This window comes from Amphiprion ocellaris, chromosome 8, assembly GCF_022539595.1.
Source record: "Amphiprion ocellaris isolate individual 3 ecotype Okinawa chromosome 8, ASM2253959v1, whole genome shotgun sequence".
NCBI lineage: Eukaryota > Metazoa > Chordata > Actinopteri > Pomacentridae > Amphiprion > Amphiprion ocellaris.
In genome coordinates this window covers 35,750,596-35,774,772 of record NC_072773.1, presented here as the reverse complement: position 1 = coordinate 35,774,772, position 24,177 = coordinate 35,750,596, and the positions used below count along the sequence as shown (strand labels likewise).

Genomic DNA, 24,177 nt, shown 5'->3' with positions numbered 1-24,177 from the left:
GTGTGTGTCAGTGTGTGTTTGTGTGTGCGTACATGTGCGTTTCTGTTGCTATTTCGAGGCATCTGAGTAGCGAATGTTCTTAAAAGCACTACGAGATGACGTTAATCCTCCACAGCGAGGACATTTTAACTATGAATGATAAGGCCAAGAGAGGGCTTTTTAACAGAATTGTGTCAGCTTTAGAAATGTCCTTTAAAGTGGTCTGTGTGTGAACTTCAGGAATCAATTCCACCTTCTGCGTTTCTGAAGCGATGCATTTCAGGAAGGCCAAAGGATTGAAAAGTTGCATTTTGCACACTGCTGCTTGTGGATCTGCAAAGAAACGAGCTTCAACTGAATCATCCTCTCTTTGTTTATGAGTCTTTACAATGGATTTGATTTATGAGTGAGATAAAAAAAAAATGGCAAGCCTTGGTATTACAACTGCAAAGGTGATCACAAAAGACAGTGAATATCTTTGTAGTTGCAAAATATTGCATTTGAAGACTCTCAAAGGCCATATTCGATAAATTACACATAGAAATAGATTTTACTACATAAAATGACAAGAAAAGTATGGAAATAAATCCATGCATTGAAGTGTTTCAGACAGGAAAGTCTTGTTTGTTAAGTAAAACTGAAGTGAATCTTGAATTAACACAAATAGAACTTCTATAATTGTATATTGCACTGTGTACTTTACACTTTAGGCCTTTGCTTTTCTACTTATGTTCATATCTATAGAACTTATCTTTCTACTTATGTTTATGTATATATTTTTTGTACTGCTTATATTTGTAAGACTTTACACAGGTGCAACTGTAACAAAGGCTATTTCCCCTCAGGGATCAATAAAGTATTTCTGATTCCAATTAAGACGTGTCGTTGAGAAGAATATAATTATTCCATAACACAATGTCTCCATGTGGATGGTAAAAAAACCAAATGTGAGAAAGTGAATGTGTGTGCATATGTGTGAAGAAACTCATATGACAGCCCCCGCAACTGTCAAGACCATCGCCCTCCTTCTTTTGTTGGGTGACCCTGGAGAATGTGGTGGGAATGGCCACTGGGAGAGAGATTATGAAGAGACAAAGACTGTGAGAGGGAACGAGAGAGAGGGATAGAAAGAGTGAAAGGCAGAAGAAAAGAAAGAAAGGGATGGAGAGAAGGAGGGAGAGAGACAGGGGTCAGGGAGCCAGCTGATGTGAAAGTGCCTCCGATCACCTCGTGCTTCTCCTCCGCCCCCTCGCTCTGTCTCTATCTGTTCCACTCTTTCTCTCGTTCCCACTTGAATTCCTCTCCCAGCGCTTCACTCCGATGTGACGTTGGTTTTTGATCGACGATAACAACAGAGATGCGTCAGTCAAGGCCCACACACACACACTGGACACACACAGAAAAGTTAAAAGTGCCAATGCAAGTTAAAAGTGGCTCTCAAGAGCACACACACACACACACACACACACACACACACACACACACACACACACACACACACACACATGAACACAGTGACACACAGCAGTGGCCATTGAGTGAAAGCTCCTCACAGGGCATAATGACAGCATTCTGCAGTAACCATAGTTGGGACGGTTCCCACAGACAAGACAGACAGAAAAAGAGAAAGACCATTTCTTTCTGTCTTCACCTCTCCTCCTACTCCCCACCTCCTCTCCAACAACCCTGACTTTGTCTCGACCATGTGACCTTCCACGAACCGACGCTATTGGTCAACAAAGTCTGGACATATGAATCTTCTACCGAAAACGTTAAAGGAGCACTTCACCAAAAACCTGTCTCCTCAGGATTCTCAGCTTTTAGGATTTAAAGTTAAGAGACGTCTGTCGCCTCTCAAAGCAGCATTGATACATAATCAATAAGAAAATCAATAAATAGCTCAATATGATACCGTTACTGGAGATATGTTCATGCATGTGATGACCCAGGAGGAGCATAGACAGAAGTTTTGTGCATATTTTGAATGTTTGGAGCACAGAAATGTGTATGTAGGAGTAGTTTGAGAAGTTATATGATATCAGGAGCAAAAGGCATTTAGCAAAGTTCAAATATTCCTTAACATACATGTGTGAGCTCAATCTAAGCCTATTTATCCGTGTGTTTGTGCAGGCTTTGGCTTTGTGAATCATGGTTTCTTTGAGTCTTCATAATTTACTTGATTGATCCAAAAGGTGTCCACAAAAGTTGCAGCTGGAAAATATTTAATCATGAGGACTCTTCTCTAAGCCATTATTTGATAAAGTATTCAAATAAATAAGAATATATGTGGTATATATGTGATAAGTTTAGATTTTATTACAAAAAATTACTAAAAGTTGTCACAAATAAATCCAACAATCTATCATAACAGAAATGTGGATGCAGGAGTAGTTTGAGAAGTTATGCCATATTAAGAGGCAAAAGGCATTTAGTAAAGTCCAAATATTCCCCTAACATACATGATTTTGACAGCATCAGCTCGATCCCGGCCTATTTATCTGTCTGTCTGCATGAGACCACACCCCATCCTTCCATAACCTCCACACAAACTCTGGATGCAAGTTTAGTGTCGACCGCCTCCGGTTTCAGACCACTTTTTTCCCCTCCGGCGTCATCGGACTTGACACAGCGCGCATTTCGTGGTGTATATTTTGAAGGAGGGGGATCAAGGTGGTGATGATGATGATGCCAGTGGTGGTAGTGGTGTTGGGGTTGAAGGAGGGTGGGTGGGGTGGGGGTGGGGGTGTGGGGGCAGGTTAGGGAGCCAAATGAAAACATGTCACTCAGGCCCCATTAAAATGTAACCCTGCCCAGCAGAAGAAAGAGACCCATATCATCATTAAGTCATCTCAGGGCGAAGCAAAAACCGCAAATATTATTCCTACATCTCCCCCAAAACCCAACACACACACACACACACACACACACACACACTCCTCCCCTTCTTTTCCTTTAGATGACAGAGAAGATGGGATGATTGGAGCTACGGTGTGTTTGCTTACTGCCAAAGAGTGACAAGAAGAGGTTTGGAAACTTCCTGATCATGCCACAATTTGTGTGTGTGTGTTTTTTTCTTGCAGGATAGTGAAGTTAATCATACAGTCTAAAGTTTTATACATCTATCTATCTATCTATCTATCTATCTATCTATCTATCTATCTATCTATCTATCTATCTATCTATCTGTGTTGCTATAAAACATAAAATACAGAAAATCAACAAAATTGTTTGTTTTCAGAAGCTGGAACTGGCCTTTTTTTTTGGTATTTTTGCTTGATAAATGTTTAGATTACTGAATTTTTAAACTGGTTGTGGATAAATCAATCATTTCAGCACTTCATCCATCCATCAGTGCATGTATATGCAGCTATTCTGAGTGGAAGCGTAACAGAGATGTTTCGCTGTAATCCAACTTTAGGCCTGCAGTGTGTTTTGTATCTGTGTCTGAGTGCGTTGCAAAGAACCACCTCTGTAACCGGGGGGCATTTGTGACGTTCAGCATTATGAAAAATGACTTGCCCCCGTGGCACACCGGGGTGGCAGTGATTATAATATCCAGATAATCATTTCAAACAAATTATCATAATTATCAATCAATCATGAGCCTATTTAAGCAGGGCGGTGGGGAAGGTGGGATGGCGGGGGGGGGGAACGCTGTGCTGTTGGCAGAGGGTAAACTATGGCCCGGAGCACTGGATCACTTCTGTGACCCATGAGCCTCCCCCCTGTCCACATAATAGCCCTCATACATTTAGGGCCATTTAGCTTGTGTATTTAGAGACTCAATTCCCCAGCTTGATATGAAGGGGGGGAGAAAAGACACTCAGTGCGTGCACATACACACCCATGGACTCACAACTGCAGCTGACCCCCATTTGGCTCCCCAGTCTTTCAACATGGAGTGGGAAAAGCCTACTTATAGGTCAGAGTTCACATCAACCCCTGTCATAGTCCCATTTATAGCTAATGTCGCATCTAAAACACACATTTACGGCAAAACACTGCATTGTGGCGCAGATGAAATAGTGCTTGAGAAGTAGTAGAAATCCATAACAGAACGACTCTGTCAAGCACAGAATGAAGACGTGTATCAGTATATGGAGGCATGTTCCCATTCAGTCGGACAAATAAGACAGGAAGAGCGAAACAGACAGAGGAACAGAGGCTCGATGGTCTTAAAGAGATATTCCGCTGTATCTCGCTGTAAATCCCCTGTGAAAAGCGGCGTGAATTGATTCAATCTCAGTGGTATTGAGAGGCGAATGAATGGGGCTCGGAGAGAGAGAGAGGGAGGAAATGAGAGAGGAAAGAGAGATAGAAAGAGAGAGAGATAGATAGTAGCCTTCGGGTGAGATGATCGTCTTGGGAAAAAAGCAATCAGTGCTCATTGATTTTCTCTGCTGGTTGAATGGAGGGTGTCTATCTGGAAGTCATTATCTGCCATCTGATCTGCTGGAGTGTTTACACACGTCGGCATGGACAGCAGCACTCTTCTGAAGATGAGGATTAACACACCCACAGACAAACACACACACACAGAGCACAGACGGTCTTCTTTTTTCCCCTGCTACGTATCTAACCGGCACTTTTAAACCCAAGGAATCCAAAAAAGAAAACACAAGCCCTCCAATACCCTATTAACTCCCCCACATACAAACTTGCAGACTTAAGTGTATGTGCAGTGTGTGAATGAGAATATACATAAGCAGGGCCTAGACAGCTAAACAGACAGATAGTCCGGTTTTGTATGGGCAGCCCAGACCAAAGCAAACAATCCCTGATCCTATCACCAATAGCCACTGATAGCGATCTATAGCTCCAACAACACCATCCTGTCTGCTGAGAAAGAGAGCTCGGATGAAATGAGTGGAAGAAGATGGAAGAAGTAAGCAGTGAGGGGATTCAGATAACAGATCTTTTTATTTTCTGTCCGCATGTGTGTGTGTGGCGTGAAGATGCGAGTGACTTTATGGTGCATGTGTGCATAAGCCAATATGGCTCTGCAGGCACAGGATATGAGTCCAAGGCCTTAAATTACACACACACAGACACACACACACACACACACACACACACACACAGACATAAGGGCAGCTCTGAGCAGCTTTCAGTAAGTGGGGCTGGAGAAGCTACAATAATATCGTTGCTTCCATTTTATCCCCTGCCTTATCCCTGACTCTAACGGGGACTTTTGCCTTTAGACTGACACAGCAACGTTGACTCAGCCCACGTTTGTGGTCAATTTCAATGTGTTAGTACAAGGCAAGGGTGAAGTCTCTTCTTAAAACATAATCATATCTAAGAACAGGTACTCATTTTAACATTTTATTTATTTTTTATTTGAACTGACTCAATATTTTAGTTTTTAACTGTTTTTCAACTCATTTATTTTAACGTACTAGACCTAGTACCGATTGTTTTCTTTCTTAAATTGTGCATTGTGTATTCAAGGGTGCTCCATAAAAAGGCTACTGCTACATTATTACTTGGAATTACCATAAAATTACTACTAGAAGCTAATCCATCCACCCATGCATGCACGGTATTCTGTCCATTTTGTGCATGATCTGGCAGCCTGCCTGCACAAAACATCCAATTACCATCGAGGCTAAAATAAAGTTTACATTAGTTCAATAACGCACACTACAGATATTCCTCTCTGTGTAAAATATATGTAACATATATAAATACAACACATAGCAACAAATGAGAATTAATAACACACAGTTATGCAAACACACCTTCAGCAATGAACTAGTTTATTCACAAGCTACAACTCAATTAACATTCTGCTTTAATCAAGCATAGCGATGGTAATGACATGGTGGAGGAAGGAGAAGTCGATGTTTGTGTGCGTGTGTGTGTGTGTGTGTGTGTGTGTGTGTGTGTGTGTGTCCTCTGTTCGTGTGTGACTGCATGTGGATGAATGAGTCATGTCATAAGGAATGGCTCATGCATAATTTCATTCATATTCATAACAGGCATGTGGTCTGCCACCGCCCGATGAGGGCCCACCGCAACTCACACTCTGCATAATGAGATGTGGCCTCTGTGTGTGTGTGTGTGTGTGTGTGTGTGTGTTTGGATTTTACGTACTGTAGGTAGGCATACTGTATGTCTGTGTTCTGTCGTCTGTGTGAGCCAGAGTGTGTACATTAGAACTTTATGCTTCTATCTGCATGCCTTCTATATGTATCTGAGAGTGTGTGTGTGTGTGTGTGTGTGTGTGTGTGTGTGTGTGTGTGTGTGTCTATGAGAACATGTGTGTGCAGAGTGCAGTGCCGTGGGCCACTCTCATGTGGAAGGTGGTTAGGTAGTTTATAAAACCAAGTAGGTTTTTCCACATTGTATGAACATGTGGGGAACACGGAACAGCCCAAACCACTTGTGGTCAACTCTTAAAATAAGCTCATTGACTAATGTAGGATTTCAAATCAACCAAGTAGTCGGTGATTTACATGCCCGCCTGCCTGTTTATAGAAGGTGCAGCAACGAGATCCTTGACCCGAAATGCAAATGAGTAAATTTAAGTGGTTTCGTTTTTACAACAGCCAAACTGGGAAATTACGCCAGAGGAGATTTTAAGTGAAATGCATTTTTCCAAAGGTTGCTCACAAGGCATCTCTGTAGTGTCCCCAAGTTCTCTCCCAGCTTTCTTTAACCCTCGTGTTGTTTTCGGGTCTGAAATGACTTGGCCACTGTGTTAAAGAAAGAACCCCCTAAATGACCTTTTTCAACTTGAAATTCGATGACTTTTCCTAAAGTGAAATTCTTATTATTGTTGTAGGTTATGCACCTGGTGGGTGGAAGCAATGATTCAAAAGATGTGAAAAGATTCAGATTTTGAAGCTTTTTTGTAGTTGAATTCCATTGTACAGTATACAGCACACTGTCCTTTCCCTTCAAAAATGCATTTCAAGCTACTTTTTGCTCATTTCTGGTACTTACTTAGGATATACAAGTACTATCTCTTGTGAAATAAATAATGTTTACGCCTATACAGTACCTTTAGCAGCAATAATAGTGATAATAATCCTCTACTTTAGTAAAGAAAACAGTTATAACGTGAGATGTAATAAAAATGAGTGGTGTCCACTGATTAAATACAGTCTTTCTGCACTCTGAAGAGCAAAAAACCCAGACATTCACAAAGTATGTGACGCATGACAGGTTGGTTCTCCATGTAAAATAGATTTTTGGTTGAAAATTCAATGAAGCTGCTCTATTTTAGAGGCTCACGGGGAGAACAAGGGGAATGTACAGGATCCTAATCCAACATGAGGGTTGAAGGGAGCTGGATTTTGATTTGAAAAATAGCCCATCATTAGCTCTGCTGCTGTTTTTTTGACCACTCTGTCATGTAAGACAAGTCAAAAATCAAAATCTCAGCTCAGAATTCATTGGTAAGCTCACAGCATCCAAAATATGCCAGCCTGTTCATACGCTGTAAACTAATGTTGACGGTTACTGCAATGCGAGTTCAGTCAGTCCAGTTTTTATATCCAAAAAACACAACCTCAGCTGCAGGTTTTGCTGGTTTTCACATCATGTATTGCTCATCTAAAACTCTAATCTGATGAAACACCACATAAGTCATCGCTGCTCCATTTTCAGCCATTGATTTCAAATATCCTGCCATCGACTCGGGTCGGAGCTGCGCCTGTGCGGCTTCGTTACGTCGCAGAAAGAGTGTGCCCTCTGTGGCGGCCATTGTTCTTTCATGGACCATTAGATGAACATGAACTCTCTTGCTGTTCCATTTTGACCCGGTGACACTGGCCGTAAAAACAAACTGCCCAGCCTCCTCAATAAATTTATCACCTCATAAAGTGGTCAGTGACTGGTCAATGAGTCGTATCGGTCACAGTGTGTTGGGAGCATCGGTGTTTTTGTCTGAGGGGGGAGAGGGGCAAAATCCTTGTCTGTTTGTCCTCTGAAGTGCATGCTTATGAATACAGCGTAAAAAAAATTCACTCAAGTGCCTGATCTATGATCTTCATTACATGTATGCTCTGCTGACGGTTCTACAAAAAGCTCAGCAAAGTTATGAAAATCATCTGTTACTTTTATTCAAGCGTGCACATTGTAGTAAACCAATCAGACCACAATCTGAGTCAGATGAGCCATTCTGAGGTGTACTCCTGGACAAAACTGCAGCTAAATTCAATATGTACTGACTGTAATCCTCAAACAGAGAACAAAGATTTGTGAAGACATAATTTAACATCTTGCAAATACATGTATACAAGTTGTACTTTTTGCAATTCCTACAAACTGCCACTTTGTTACTTCACCCTCAGAAGAACTTCGAAGCCTTTGATATGTAGGTAAAATAAGTGAGGACAGTTGTAATGCAGGAGACAGAGAAAGGATCTGTAAAGTCCTATAAAGAGATATAACTATCCTACCTTTTTTATGCAGCTGTCAGGGGAGTCATCTTCATGGTCATTCATCATCTGCGGGGAAAAACAAAGACATACATTAGGGCTTAATTGTAGAAATTAAGTGGAAAACAGATTAATTTTTGATTTTGATTGAGAAGAAAATCTCTCTATTAAAGCATTAGAGGAAAATATTGATTCCATCTCTCCAAAATGGCCTCATCCGTGGGCTGTGACCATCACGGCTTGATGACAAGAGCACAGGGTGTTCACAGTTCATCACACAGGCCCTCGGGGCTACAAATGTGACCAGAGGGATATAATAATGGACTGGGAGGTCACAAAAACACGCGCACAACCAAACACAACACTCCACACATTCTGATGAACGAATGCCCCACATTTAATTCTCCGCCGTGGCATTGCAGGAAATTTCTCGTGTGTGAGTGTGTCAGCAAGTGTGTGTATAATTAAGCCTTCAAGCAATATTTACTGGGGGCAGATGGGTGGTAGAATGCTCCCAGTGTCTGCCAGAGGAAATGAAGGAAGTGGGGGAATGATGATGAGATGGGGCTGCTCTGCCTGCCATGAGAGCGTATTTCACCCAGAATGGCAACCCAGACTTCATCTGTCTGTCTTTTCCTCTGCCTCTCTGAAGCCCATTGATGGCAAACGAGGATCAAAGAAGAGATGCAGACTGTTTTCAGAGCAGTTTTAGGCGGGGTTTCGGATCCACATAGTGCTTTTACAGAGTTTTAGGTGAAATTAGGCCTATAAAACTTCTCTGAGCACAGACACCCAGCATATCTGAGCCTTCCTGTTCCTGCTCCCTATCCTCCCCATCTGCCCTTTAACAGTAGGTGTGTTGTTTGGGGGCGTTGTGACAAGACTGGCTGCCTTTATATTAGAGCTGACATATTAATGTTTGTATTTCCTTAACCAACGTGGCCCACTGTGATTGGGAAAGAGACATTTATCTGCTGTGGGATCTCCCATGGAAACTGTGGGGCTATTCTTTGAATTCTGGCATACAGCAGCTTCATTTATCTACCTTTCTATACAAGGCTTCAATTCACATGAAATGATTGTGAATATGAGCTTTAGGTTGTGCCCGCTCACATGTAGATAATCGTATTTTTCCTTCGGTGAAACAGAAAAACAGCAATTAGGAAACATAGTAGCACACAGAAGTTTACTCTCTTTCCTTCTTCTTTCCCTCTTCTCAGTCAACAGTGAACCAGATGTGCCACATGCAAACAGATGTGCCTACATTAAGCTGTCAAGGGATGTGCTTCTAAGCCTCGCCAAATGGAAGTAATTACACCACAGACACTTACAACGGTGTTCTCAACCTACTTACTGTACACATCATCTAAACCCTTACAGACGCATCCTGTTCCTGAGATCAGCTTCAAACAAAGCAACGGTAAACATGTCATCAAATCTGTCAAATAGTTTTCACTGGTAATGGCGGCTCTTCTGTTTTCAAGTTTTCAGCGCTTGATGAAAGTTTCAGTGTCGTTAATTCATAAACTTGCGTCACAGACAAACGAGCTAATAGCACAAAACACTGCTTGATAGTAGTTTTTCAGTTCTTTTTGACTATTTGAACATTTATAGTGCATCATAGTAAGAGCGTTAATCAGTTTTAAATAATATAATTACAAAACAAAAGTTGGAGATGAAGTAAGTGTGCAATTTCTGTGCATATTATGTTAGAATTTATCAGTAGTTATGAATATTTGCCCCTATGCAGCATCTTGGGAAATGCTTCTTGCAAAAATAGCCACAAATGCTAATTAGCTGGTTTAAAGGAAAAGAAAATAGATTACAAATTATCCAAATTCAAATAAACATAATTTATTTTTCTTGGTTTACTTAGAAATGTATTCATTTTATGGAACACAAAGCATAATGCTTAAATTCAATAACTGTTTCAAGTGACCTCAGGATGACTATTCACCAAAAGAAAAGATAAATTAGGTTAATGTGTGTGAAAACGTGCATGTGAACTTTAAGCATGGGAATACGACTGACAGTGAAACAGAGCGAGAGCGTAGAAGAGGAAGGTTGGATGTGGGGTGGAGGGGGGAGACTGTTTCCCCTTTTCTTGTAATGCACCAAACCAGCTGCAACAGTTTACAAAACCAACAGCTTGGCTGGGTCATCTAAAATGCTACCAGGCGTTCGACAACTATAGGAGAATTCCTGGACTTTCCCCCCGCTCTGCTCAGCTACATGCCAAGTGTAAATATGTGTGTGTATCAAATTGTGCAAGAGTAACCTAAAACTCTAGAAGACATGCAAGCAGACATGAGTGGTTTTACTGATGCCTTAATGTCTTTCAGCTTTAGGTGGGGGGTCTGGACTGTGTGGGCGCTCCACCATCCAAACCTCAGTTTTGCATCCAGGAACAGTTCATTGTCAGAAACATACTAATTATAAAGCTTCCTGAGTCTGAGTTACATGCACTTCTAGTCTAGATTGGCTGTCTATTGCAAAGCGACCCGATAAGTTTTTGTTAAAAGTTCAATTCGAAGATTGGTGGTTAACAGGATTTTCAGCACTCAAGAGAAAGAGCTTGTGCAGTGATGACAATACCTCCAGCACAAAGGCAGGTGGCATGCTTTTCCAGTCCTGGCACTCACATGTACACACTAACTCATACCAGACAAACACACACACACACACACACACACATACAGAAAATATGCGAGCCTCGCAGCAGAACCCACCCAAACAAATAAATAAGCTATTAATTAGGGAAGGAAAATGTGATTGGCCACTGACTGGCGGAGCTATGATTTATTGCACATGTCACCGTCATCTCAAAGTGACTTCTACTCCGGGTTGGTGAGACAGGTTCAAATACAGACTGACCTATGTGGAGAGGGATAGATTTTCCACTACACAGAGAGAGGCAAAATTGTCCATTTGTTCTGTATCTCGCCTGCTGAATGCTGACATGTCAATACGTCTTATGGAAAAGAGAAAACACTGAAGTGAGGGTAATTAGAAAGAGTGTGTAAATATGTGTCTGGGCACACAGAATTCTCTCTCTGGCCCATATGACCTCAAACATAAACAAATCCAGTCGTGGCTTGATGAAAGTGCAGCCACCTGCAGAATCCTTCCACCGAGAGCTGTCCAGACCCTCATCAGGAATATACGTAACCGTGTGAGTGTGTTTGTGTATGTGAGAGCGAGTGTAACTCACTGTGCCTGCGGTGTGTGCTCTCACCCAAGGCAGGAGGGAAAACCCCACCATTATTAGTTTCATAGCACAGCTTTTGTTATTGGACAGAGTCAGGAGTTTTTCAACACCACTTTAGCACCATTCGTATTGACATGCCGTGATGACCAAGCGGACAAAAGAAAACACGACGTGGGGAGAGACACTCAGCAAGTGGACCGCCTCGTTGTTTTTGCAAGATCTGTCACAAGCTAAAACACACGACGGAGCGAAATCCCTCTCTGTTTATTTCCAGAACTCGTTTAAAACGAAAAAATAAAACCCAAGCGGGGTTCCTGCAAAAGGCCCGCAAAGCACATGTGGAGGTTTTGCATGTAAAGCTAAAGTCAGTCCTTGAAACAAGGACCCGTACAGTAATCTTCTAGTCACACAATACACCAAAAAAGAAGAGTGAGTAAGTAGCCATAGCAACCACAAAAGAAGAAGACCTAACAAAGCTTGCTCATCATCATCCACAGGCGTGAGGAGAAGACGAGGGCACCACTTGGAGGTTTGCACCGTAGGAAAATGTTAGCATTCTGTTGCCAAAAACAATTCTCCTCAACTCTGGATAATATGAGGCAATACAGCAACACGGCCCAATAGATGGCTGCGGATGTCACAAAGCCACAAGTTTCCAAAAAGAAACAGCAGCAAACAAACCTCAGGGCTTTTTGAACTGGGGCCCTGACTGACAACTCATTGGCTGCAAGAGCCACACCAAGAAAGCCACAAATTGAAAGTTTTGCTACGCATTTATTGGGAACTTTTGCAGCTTCTTGGCACACTGACAGAACTTCATTGTGGTGGCAATGCCCTGGATGGGTTATTGATCTTTTTGATGTATAGATGGGAGAGGAAGTGGTCTTTCACTGTGGCTCGTGTTGAATAATAAACTGCAGAGAAAGTGTATTTTTGTCAGGGAGCAAGAAATTAAAAAAAAAAATTAAAAAGAGAAAAGAGGAGAGAGAAAGAGGAGTTTCTGGTTCTCATTGCTGGAGCCTTTAAAATAGGAGCTAAGCGTCATGTCATACATGATCTCAACAAATGGATCTGACTCCTCAGACTCTCAGATACTGGCAAATCTGATCGGAACACTTTACAATCAATGAAACTAAATTGTTGGCCCAAAAAAGGAAGAAAAAGGAGGGATAACAAGTCTCCAGTGCTTTTCTCTGGGGTTTCTTGCTATCGTTTCAAATCCCTGATAACAAACCTTTTACACTTTCCTGCCAGAGGCTGCGTGACTAAGGATACACGTCTGATTCTGTCTGCTTTTTAGCATGGAGTCAGATAGCACCTGCTTCCATGTCTTTTCTCTGGCTTGTCCTTTAAAAGGGTGTAAAATGCGGCTATTTCGGGACTTCCCAGAGATAGGCGCTTTGACGGCTGACGCAAAACAAGACCAAGGCTATGACATCTGAAAAACATGCCTCAACAATGAGGTTGCTCCTAGAGTTTAAGGAGTAGGAAGACTAAGGCAGGAGGAAACAGGGTAGAAATTTGCTCGGCTAAATACCAGGAAGCTGGGCGTTCATCAGATAGAAAATATTAATAAGCAGAAGACTTGAGGTGTTTTAGCCAAAGCAAACATCTAGGGCACTGCTGATAGGGAACTTTCACTCTCTTGCTCCTGATCTTTCTTTGTCGTAGTCGAGACAGAAGATAACTCTGAATAAATTCACTGATTACCCATTGTTATCTCGACTTTGACACGAAGCTTAATGTGAGAAAAATGACACGGATCATTAAGTCGAAAGAATGCATTGTCTGAAAGAAAGAGGTGAGATCAGATTTGCTTGACACGTTTCACACTGCGCTAAAGCTAAACTCTGTTACCCAACCCTACACCCAGATGGGTCAGGGTGCGGCCCTTGACGGAACTTAGAACTGTTGGTGAGATAGAGCTTAGTGCACAAAGGTTAGATTTGGAAGGCAAACACTCAGACCTATTGTGCGACTCTGGAAAGTCACGGCCTCTTGTCAAATACAAGAGGCTGATATTTACAGAACAAGCTTTGACCCTGGATGTCCCGAGAGTCTTTGTGTGATTTATGAAGAAAATGCCGTAGTGAAATGTCCTTACAGGGTTTACGTTGACCCCGGACAGGCATGTCTCATCATTTCAATGTCCTGTATGATTCACAGATCTTGCACAGACATGCAGTCTCGATGCCACACACTTGAGCAGATCAAACATTTACAGTCATACATCTGACTTTGAAGTTATTTCTCTGTAGGAAAATGATGTTACAAGCTGGGGTTCGCACTTAGTCGGCAAACAAACCTTGAGAAAGAAGCTCATTTTCATGAAAAGGAGAGTGAGAGGAATGCAAAAGGGAGGCGGAAGGAGGGAGGAGGAAGAGAGCAGGATTTTGCAAATTTATTAAAAGGGTCATATTTTCATGGGAGCCTTGTACGACCATCCATCACCTGACGTCCAAGGCCCCTTATCCTTTTAAGGCCGCTGATTCTGAACTTGGTATCGACAGAACCATACAGATAAATTATCTGCTTGGCCTCCGCTTTATTGATAAGTCATTTGGGCAGATGATCAGTAATAATCATAAGTGAATAAGGGTGTGCCAATAGATCTTCTGCTAGCAGATGCTGTGACAGCCGCAGGGGTTGGGACCCAATAAATAACCCTACCTTTTGGCCTAAGAGGATTGCCTACACAGCAACGGCAGCTGCTGGAGCATGCCTTTCAGATAATGATATATCACGTCTTCCCTCTTCATTTTGATAAAGGTTGCAGTTTATTGACACGTGGCAGCAGGAAGAAAAATCATATTGCTTTATTTCTAATGATCTCGTATTCTTCCTCTGACACACATTGCCTCTTAGCAAGCAGGAGGTTATGGGAGTAAGATTTAGGGTTCTGACTCCGGGGCGTATAGATCGAATCAAAGGTCATGCCACAGATACTTTTCATTTCACATACCTCAGCTGAGCGGGATGCAGCCAATGCATATATGCATGTTTACATTTATGCGCTACATAAATCTGATATTGCCTCTTCAGCTCAACAATGTCATATGTTTCATATCTCCATTTCCCCTTCGCAAACTGAATTTGTGTATTTAGAAACATATGCCAGACCACACTGTCTGTCCCTCCGTCTCGTGCCAATATGAATCCCTAATTCAAACCAGGAATTCCTTTTAGTAGGTAGAAAAGGACAGAGAAACACAGAGAGGGGTATCTCTCATCGCATCAGGGCTTTTCTGGACAGCAACCACTGAGATATTGTCATGTGACGACTGACAACTGGCGAGTAAATTGCATATAGTTTATCGGGGCCTGGCTAAATATTTACACCGTTTGCATATTTCAACATAAACAGAGGGGTTTTGGTAGCTTTTCATTTCTCCTCTCTCTCTCTCTTCAAATCCAATATATGCACTGAACAAGAAGACTGTATGTGGACAGATATTGGTGCAAGACAGAGGGAAATGAGGTAAAAGGGAGCAACATTTTGAGAAAGAGCGCATTTTTGTATGTGCTGTGTGTGTTAGTCGGTCAGGCATCCCCCTGCAAATCCAGGCTGTGGTTTTTCTGCATTTTTAGAAGAAGCTTGGGTGCGGGCCCAAACATAGAAGTGAAAAGTCTCTAGTGACTCGGAGGCTAAGTGCATGTATATATGGGTTGGTGCTTGGGACAAGCAGGGGCTTTCTTCGGGGCCTCGAAGGTTTATACCGAGGTCAAGCTCTACACATGATGATTATGATGATGCTTGAGAAGGCCAAAGCCACGCCAAGTGACTCACTGATGAGATTTCTCAAGCAGATAAACAAACAAGGCCTGACCGTGGATTTCCTGCTCAAAGGGTCTGAGTATGTGTTTGTTTGTGCGCAGCGGGGTACTTTGGAAATACGAGTTTGATCTTCTGCACCAAACAGTGAACAGATTATACACACACTAGAGCCATTATATAATTACAGTAGTAACAGTTATGCAGCGCAATTATCAAACACCTCCCATAGGTCTTCTGTCTTCTGTACACTCTAGTATCCGTGTTCTTTAGCCTGTCTTCACTCTCTCAATGGTCTTTTTGTGCTGGTGCAGCCTCTGTGTTTACAGGGAAGACATGGAGCTTAGCTCTTAGGTCATCGGTAGGACAGAAGTGAATGGTGCAGCATGTACGGTGTGAGGAAAGAGTAAACAGATCCGAGTATTCATAGGACGCCCTTTGTTCCGATAGCTAGTCTGTGTTTTTAGTTGCTTTCATTGTGCCAATATACTTTACAGTGGACATGTGATAAAATAGAACACCGGAGCCGGCATCTGTCAAACATGACAGTGTCCTTTCTTCTACAGAAGCAGATCCACTGTGAGAATAAAGACAGGTTTCTGCTTGACGAGGCTGATTCAGCTTTTTTTTTTTTTTTTTTTTTTTACTTTTATTAGTTTATTTAATAGGGACAGTGCATATTAATGAACACATGCAACAATAGCAGTGTAAATATGCCAGATTATAGCAGAAATGCTAATTTCCATCTGTAGTCCCCAGGCAGGTGACAGAAAAAGAGAAACACATCACAATACAAACAGAAGGAGAGTTACACTAAAAATGTTCACAGGCCTGGTTTTCCTTAAGCCACTGTTTTAGGTGAAGCTTAAATGTGGCAAGTGTTGGAGTTTCTCTAATAGATGATGGAAGACTATTCCAGTACTTGGTGCCTTTTACAGAGAGCACAGTCTTTGCAAATTTTGTGCGTCTGTATGGCACATGACAGTCTCCTCGTGCCGTGGCCCTGGTAGCCATCCCACTCACGGTTTTCCTTTTGATGAACTCCTGTAGTGGAGGAGGTGCGAGGCCATTCAAAACTTTGTATACAAAACAAGCATTTTTAAAATTAACAAAATTGTCAAAACTAAGAAAGTTATACTTGTCTAAGACAGTACAATGATGAACTGAAAATGGTTTCATGTCTAGAATTTTTATGGCTTTTTTAAAAAGAGATTCAATCGATTTAAGTGTTGTGCCATCAGCAAGTGACCATGTGGTCATACAGTACTCTATATGAGAAAAAATCATTGAGTGTAAAAACATCTGTGCAGCATATAGAGTCATGAAGGGTCTTACCTGTCTAAAATTTGCAACATTAAAATTAACAGTTTTAGTGAGGCGCTTAATGTGTTTCTTAAATGTCAATGTCGGGTCCAGAGTCAAACCCAGGTATTTGAACTCTTTGACAAGAGTCAGCTCGACTCCATCCAGGAAGACATAGGACCGCTGTAGATTTTTTGGTGTTATACTGAACACCATACAGACCGTTTTCTTAATATTAGGTTGGAGACATGATTCCGTGACCCACCTTTGAACGTGAGTCAGGGCAGTTGTTAAAACTTCAGAAACTTCAGTATGGGTGTTGCCATGGGTGAAAATCACCGCATCGTCTGCGTACAGCTGGACATTGACATTGGAGCACACACTTGGTAAATCATTAATAAATAAACTAAATAAAATTGGACCTAGAACGCTACCTTGGGGGACTCCTGTTTGACAATGAAGGTATGATGATTTGCAACCCGAAATGGAGACGCACTGCTGTCTATTACTAAGGTAGGATTCAAACCAAAGCATGGCCTCATCAGAGAAATTAAAATCAAGTAATTTCTTTAAAAGAATTTCATGGTTCACTGTGTCAAAAGCCTTCTTGAGGTCTAAAAAAACAGCACCCACATAATTATGATCATTTAGAAGGCCCTTGACTTTTTCGATAAAAAGGCAGTTTGCAGATTCTGTTGAATGGTGATTACGAAACCCAAACTGCATTGGGTGCAGATACGTATTAGAATTTAAATGTTTATTCAATTGTTTTGCCACCCATTTCTCAGCGATTTTTGAGATAACAGGAAGCAAACTAATCGGTCTATAATTTTCCATCTCGGTTTTATTTCCTGATTTAAAAATTGGAGTAACCACAGCGGACTTCCAAGCTGAAGGAACAACACTTTGCCTAAAAGATAAGTTTATCAAATGTTTTAAAGGTACAATCAAAACATCTTTATATAATTTTAAAAAGTGCGTGTCTAACCCGTAACTATCTTGTGCCTTTGAATTATTTAGAGAGTTAATAATGTTAAGCACATCTGCATCAGATATTTCTTCAATTTTAAATGCTGTAGAACACAGATTACTTTGATACTTAATATTTTCATTTGGTGCAAACTGTTGAGTTATTTCATGAACAGAATTTATGAAGTAGGCATTCATTTCATTAGCAACAACAAGAGAATTTTGGACAAGATTGTCATTTATTTTAATCTCGAGATTATTAGTGATATTTTTAGGCTTCTTGCCAGTTAATTTATTAATATTTTTCCAGATCATTTTATTATTTCCTTTTGCCTCTTTTATAATGTTTATGAAAAAGTTTGCTTTAGCCTTACGGATTTTGCTTACTACTTTATTTCTAATTGAAGTAAACAGCTGTCTATCTGTTGTTAAACCAGATTTTAGTGCTTTTTTGAGTAGCATGTCTCTTTCTTTCATTAATTTTATGCATTCTGTATCAATCCAAGGGAGGGCCTTGCTTATTTTATTTGATTTTTTCACTTTCTTCCTAAACTGTGCAGTAATTTTATTAAGTTTTGAATGAAACAGGTCGTGCCCTTTTTCTACATCTTGATGAATGAGAATTTCAGTCCAGTCTGACTCTTTAAGAGCTACTTCAAGATTTTCAATTTGGGTTTTTGGTATAAATTCAAAGTTTTCCTTTATTGCCTGCTCATTGTGGCACCTCATTTTTGACAGCTTTCGGGAAAATAAAATTATATTATGATCAGACATTCCCGTGATTAAATTAAAAGTCTTTGCGATTCTATCAGGGTAATTTGTAAATAATAGGTCTATTCTGGTTGAAGATTTTGAAGTTATTCTTGTAGGTTTATCAACCATTTGTTTGAAGTTGGAATGATCCATGATTTGTTTCAGATTATTTCTATCTTTTTTATCATCCCAATTAATGTTAAAATCACCCATGATTATCACTTCTTTATTTAAATCACAATGTCCCAGAATGGATTTTACCCTTTCATAGAATTCTGCAGTTGGACTAGGCTTGGGCTTACGATAGATACAAATAATTGTACATGACATTTCAAGGGAGAGAGAAATTTTTACACCAATACATTCAAGTAAAGGATCACTTTGGAGCTCAATTTGATCACATTTGAGGCTATCTCTGATATACAGTAGGACCCCTCCTCCCTTTCCCTTTCCTCCCCTGTCTTTTCTGAAAGTTTTGTATCCAGGAATGTTTATTACGGCCTCTGGGGACGAGCGCGTGAGCCATGTTTCTGAAAGTCCTAAGAAGTCAATATTGGAGTTTCCCAATAGGTGCTCAAGTTGCTCCCGCTTGTTTTTCAAGATATAAATGTTCAAATGCCCTCCGAGTAATCCACTGGGTTTACAATTTGGATCCCACACCCGTTTTGCGTGATTGAGGGTTGGAAGAAGTTTTGTTCTCCGATGTTTTTTAAGCACAGGATTCCTCCGCCTAATACTCTCACCAGCAGAATGCACATGTGGGTATGCATGTTGGGAAGCAGCAGATAGTGTGGGTGAGCGCTCACCGGTAACACGCTGGCGAGGAGACTCTCCGTGAACCCCGGTGCAGCTGCCAGCAGAAGCTGGCCGCGTCGGCTTCACCCGGCCAACAAACGGCTCCGACGCTGATGTAAAATCCGAGGCTATCTAAAAAGCCACCACGAAGTATGAAGGCAAAAACTGGAATCAAAAACTTTTTTAATGATGAATTATGAAGGCAACTACCACTGACTCAAGCACGTACACTATATAAATAACCAAAATAATAATGGCAGTTTAATAGTTCTAATGGTTGCTATTAGCATGTGTATTATTTTGAGTCCGATGTGCAGATAAGGCACAAAAAGCGTTTGTGTTTAACAAATGGAATGGAACTGGTACGCTGTTTATCCTTGCGATTTCTTTTGGCAGCCAATCAGATTATTTACACGGTGGAAACATATAAAGACCAGAGCAGTTAAGCGGGCAGCTACTGCCAAATGATACTGTCTGGAGATATTGGCTAGAAATGTTTTTTTTTTTTTTTTTTTGCACATGGACTTAATACAAAGAACAAAAAAGTAAAAAGACAACAAACTTGACTGCCAAACGCATATAACTACCTCCACATCATGATGACTTGTTGTTTTCAGATTCTGCTGTTCTACCAACCATTAAGACAATGATAGTCAAATACACTGGAAGTAATAGTAAAAAGATTTCTGCTGCTGTTCAGACTATAACAACGATGAACAAGACAACTGTACTGTCTTTGCAAGATTATTAGCTGACAGTTTTGCAAAGACAAACTGTTACAAGGTAAACTGCAACTACAAAATACTTTTAAACATGCACAAATTTGAAGAGAAGCAACACTTTGAAACACCAAGGTAACATTTAACAAATGACTGATGAAAGCCACTGTGCAAATGACTCACCCACTATTGATTTGCTTAGTTTAATTTTTTGTTGCACAGCAACCTCTTTGAGGCTCTTTAGCCTGGTGTCCAGTTTTTTTCCTCTGTCTTTCTGTACTCATAGTCTGTTTATCCTTGCTCTCAAGAGATAGCAACATTTATCACTATCAGAGCTGTCTCCAAGTCCACAGGATCAACCCATCACCTCCACAATAAACGTCAAGCAGCCGTGATTTATGCAGCTAATGAAATTGATTAGATGGCCACAATGTCCCAGAACTTTGTAATAGCATGATTCACCACTGTCCTGTTTCCTCAGCTGGCTTCAAGTGTGTGCATCTGGGCTAGAACTGACAATGGGCTGTGAAAACAAGCTGCGAGACATGTTGTCCACCACCGATTTGAAACAAACGATACAGTTACATCTTTGGAGTCTCTGTCATCAGTCTTTATGGTTTGGCCTTGAGGACACTTGGAAGAAGATATAATTGAGTGGAGATAATGTAACAGTCCCACTCCCTTGTACAAAGGCCATTGTCTGATGTTTTTGCCATCAAAACCCAAGATGAGTTGAAGTGTCGCTGACTTTGATAATTTCAGGGACGGTCTCGGACTTCAAAAGAGCGTGTGGTAACAATGTTGCAAAAGCCATGATATGATGCTGCTGCTTATCCTGGGGCACTGAATGGAAAACTGTGGACTTTGTGGTGCGAAACACTTGCCAAGTAGAATTTTAATATCTGACAGATCATGTCATTCCAAGGTTCAATCGCTCTCATGCCATATAAACCGAAAACTGTTCCATCGGTATCAACCATTAAGATTTAGATCCTTACATCTGCAGTGAGTCAGACGAAACCAAATACTGTCTGTAGAAGAAAAAGCCCACCTGTCATATGCAGGTGAATATGAATATCCGCACAGTTGACCTTCGGGCTCATCACAAATGAGTTTATTAGCTGGGCCATATAAGGTGAAGGTTCTTTACAACCCTATTAGCGAGAAGCAGAGACTATCTCTGTCACTAAGATTGATGTTCCCCGGCTTATCGAGCGCTTCCGTTATCAGCAAAAACCTTCAGCAGGGGATACTAAGTCCCATTTGCACACCTCAGACTTAAGACTCATCAAACCTTACAGGTCTTTATCACTGGCATCATCAGCTGTTAAAAACTCTTATCATTATCTTCACTTGTGTCTCTGATACTGGTTTTATTTTATTTAATCATCATCCTCCTGGCTGTTGTAGAAACAAAGGCATGATATGTAGATAGGATGCGCTTTTTTTCTAGTTTATAGCTGTCTGTCTGTCTGGCCTGTCCATGGGATGATGACAGATGACTTTATTGGGGGAGGCTGCATGGTCACAACTTGAAACTGGGACTTTCCATTAGTCATCTAAGTAGAGCAATCAGCATGGAAAATGTTTTTGCAAATATCCCCTTGACCCCTTTTTTGTGTTGTTTTTATATCTGCAAAGCCAGAATGTGTGCAGTTCTTCGACCATGCTTTGGTCTATTTCAAAAACAAAATAGAAAAAAAAAGATCCTAAGAAAGAGGAGGGAAGAAATCTGATTTTGGAGCGACACACTCATTAAATGTTTTGCTCATTTTGGCCCGTGCGGTTGAAAGAGATGGTTTAAAGAGAGCGAGCTGCTGGACAAAAGAGGAGAGAGCAGGGGTGAGCTTGGTGAGAGGAAACTTATCTGTCCTTGGGCTGAGGGACAGAACACAGTGCCGGCTTTATTCGGCGTCTCGGCCCTGTCGTTAAGGAACGATGACACACTCCTCCAGGCCCACATTAATCTTTAACAGTGTGATTTCTAAAATAACACCAGAGTTTTCCCCAAGGCACGTGGGGAGAGAAGGTTCTGTTCAGCCCTGACCAGCTCCAGCTCTGTCAAGGTTTTTATTTTTTCCCCCCTCACACTGTTAACATTGGAACAAGGGAAGGGGTTAGAGAACCAAAAAAGACGGACGAGAGATTCAAACAGAGTAAAGAAGACACACATTGCATTAGATGGCAGCAGAGGGGAGCCTTGATTTGGTGGAACGTCACCAGATGCTTAAAGTCCTTGAACTCACTTATCCACGCTGACAGTGGCAGCTCCAGTGGCTCCTTTGCGCCGCACATTACTATTGTTAACAGTGTTATCACAGGGCTGCCCTGGGCGAGATAAGACTGTGGCTGCTGATGGGCCTTAAGTGAATGAGCGACGGGCTGCAGATCTGCATAGATAGCATGGGGAGTGTCAGTCAGCCAGCCTCTGGTTAATGACAGTGGAGAGATAAAAGCCGAAACAACAACATTTGGTGAGGGAACAGTGTGTTTTTACCAGCAGGCTGAAAAAAGGGAGCATGAGAGACATAAGTTTTGGGAGACAGACAGGAATCTCTTTCTCTCTCCTCATCAGGGCAAAAGGAGGAATCTCCATGATTTGTTAGTGACCGTTACACAGCATGATAGCGCTGCAGGTTTGAGGTTTCCCATCAGGACGAGCAGGAGGCCTCATAAGGCATAAGGAATAAGATTGAAGATACAGCAAGCTGATTCTGACACACAACCACAGCTGAAACTACCAGCTTTTATGAAGCCGACAGTTTCTTGCAAACATCTTGTCTCGCAAAATAGCGTCTCTCTCCTTTTATCTCTCTCCTTCTTACCCCCCGTGCAGAAACAGTGAATCTTATTTCACAGTATTTTAAATTCAGTAGATGTAAGAGTGATATGAGTGCTCCTTTTATAAGACTTTTTAAGACTTTTGGGGGGCTGTTAAGCTGTCGGATAGGCTTATCCGTCCTGTAGCTTTCAATAACTTCCATATGCGTTTCATTTCTCATCTCCACCCTCCTTCCTCTGTCTCCCTTCCGCTGAATGCCTCACACAGTATACAGAAGGTCGGGCCAAGGCTAACATGTATCTATAATGTGTTGGTCTCAGGCAGCCCCCTGAGGAGTGGAGCCCTGCTCTGGCTCGTTGGCACAGCGGACAATGTGGGTGTTGTGTGGAGGAGCTGGCTGGCTGTCCACTCCGAGACGAGTCAATCTGGGGCCACTGCTGAACTGCTGCCTGTCCTGCCGCTCTTGTGCCTCAACAAGACCCTTCTTCACTATTTTCTTTCTTCTTTTTTTGTAACAGTGTGCTTCCCTTATTTGTTTCTTATTTTTTTAAACTGCTTTAACTTTTCCTTGCGCTGCCCCTCCCTGGATATGATCTGTTCCCAAAGCTCTCACTCAGTACAGCATGTTTTCTTTTATGCGCTTGTCCCTCTCTGGAAGTGTGTGTGTGCCTACATGGATACAGAGTACTCCTTTTCACGGTGTTGACACCCGGCAGATTGAGACATCAGGCGCCTGCGTGCTGTGGTAAATTAGCCATTCTTCTCAGTGGCTAATTGGAAATCTAAATGTTTTGCAGGAGGTAGAGAAGAGCTGCGAAGGAATTTGCATGGGGGAGGAAAATCAGATTAGAGATCTTCCATCTACGACCATCACTGTGATGACTTAATTGAAAAAAACAAACAAAAAACATATTTAGTCAAAATGAATATTGAAAAAACAATTCTCGTCAAAACCCTTTTGTGGAAATGTATTCCCAAACTGAAAACCCTTGCCACTTATAATGAGTTCACACTCAAAACTCTGAATTAGAGGCAAATACATTTCCATGCATAATGACCCAACACAAAAAAGGGGAAAAAAAAAACATTAATTACAGTGCCTCCATCTACATAATTCAGAATAAAATATGAAACAAAAAATGCCACCAATACTAATTAACTAATTCATCACAGGACCTTGTTGGTAAATGTTCCTCCTTGCTTGAGCAGTTTCAGTAAAATGAAAACATTTGCATAAAGTTAAGGTTTGAGGGCCACCAATAAACACTGGAAAATGGATCAAAATAACATTAAAGAATGCAGAATTTCTTTATATAATTATAATTAACACCACTGTCTTGCAATTAATGTCATAAACCATTTTCTTATTGCACAGCTGCAATGTGTGAAAGATGCAAAGAGACATAAATATCTGATAAAAATTCTATTCACTGGGTCTTTTTTTTGTAAAATTGCAAGGTGGTTTGACTTTGCGCTTTATATGCAGACAGTCCTGTGAACATGGCTGGAGT

At 41.3% G+C, this 24,177-nt stretch overlaps 1 protein-coding gene across 7 annotated transcripts in view; it reads right to left on the bottom strand.

Annotated features, from left to right (window-relative positions):
• The window catches only part of prdm16 (PR domain containing 16), a 193,394-nt gene that overhangs the window by 80,972 nt on the left and 88,245 nt on the right, over window positions 1-24,177 (bottom strand). For all 7 annotated transcript variants that reach the window (XM_023273887.3, XM_035949786.2, XM_055012811.1 and 4 more), the window contains exon 3: window positions 8,388-8,435. In XM_023273887.3, coding sequence (XP_023129655.2) covers window positions 8,388-8,435 — 48 coding nt within the window. The remainder of the gene's footprint in view (window positions 1-8,387; window positions 8,436-24,177) is intronic.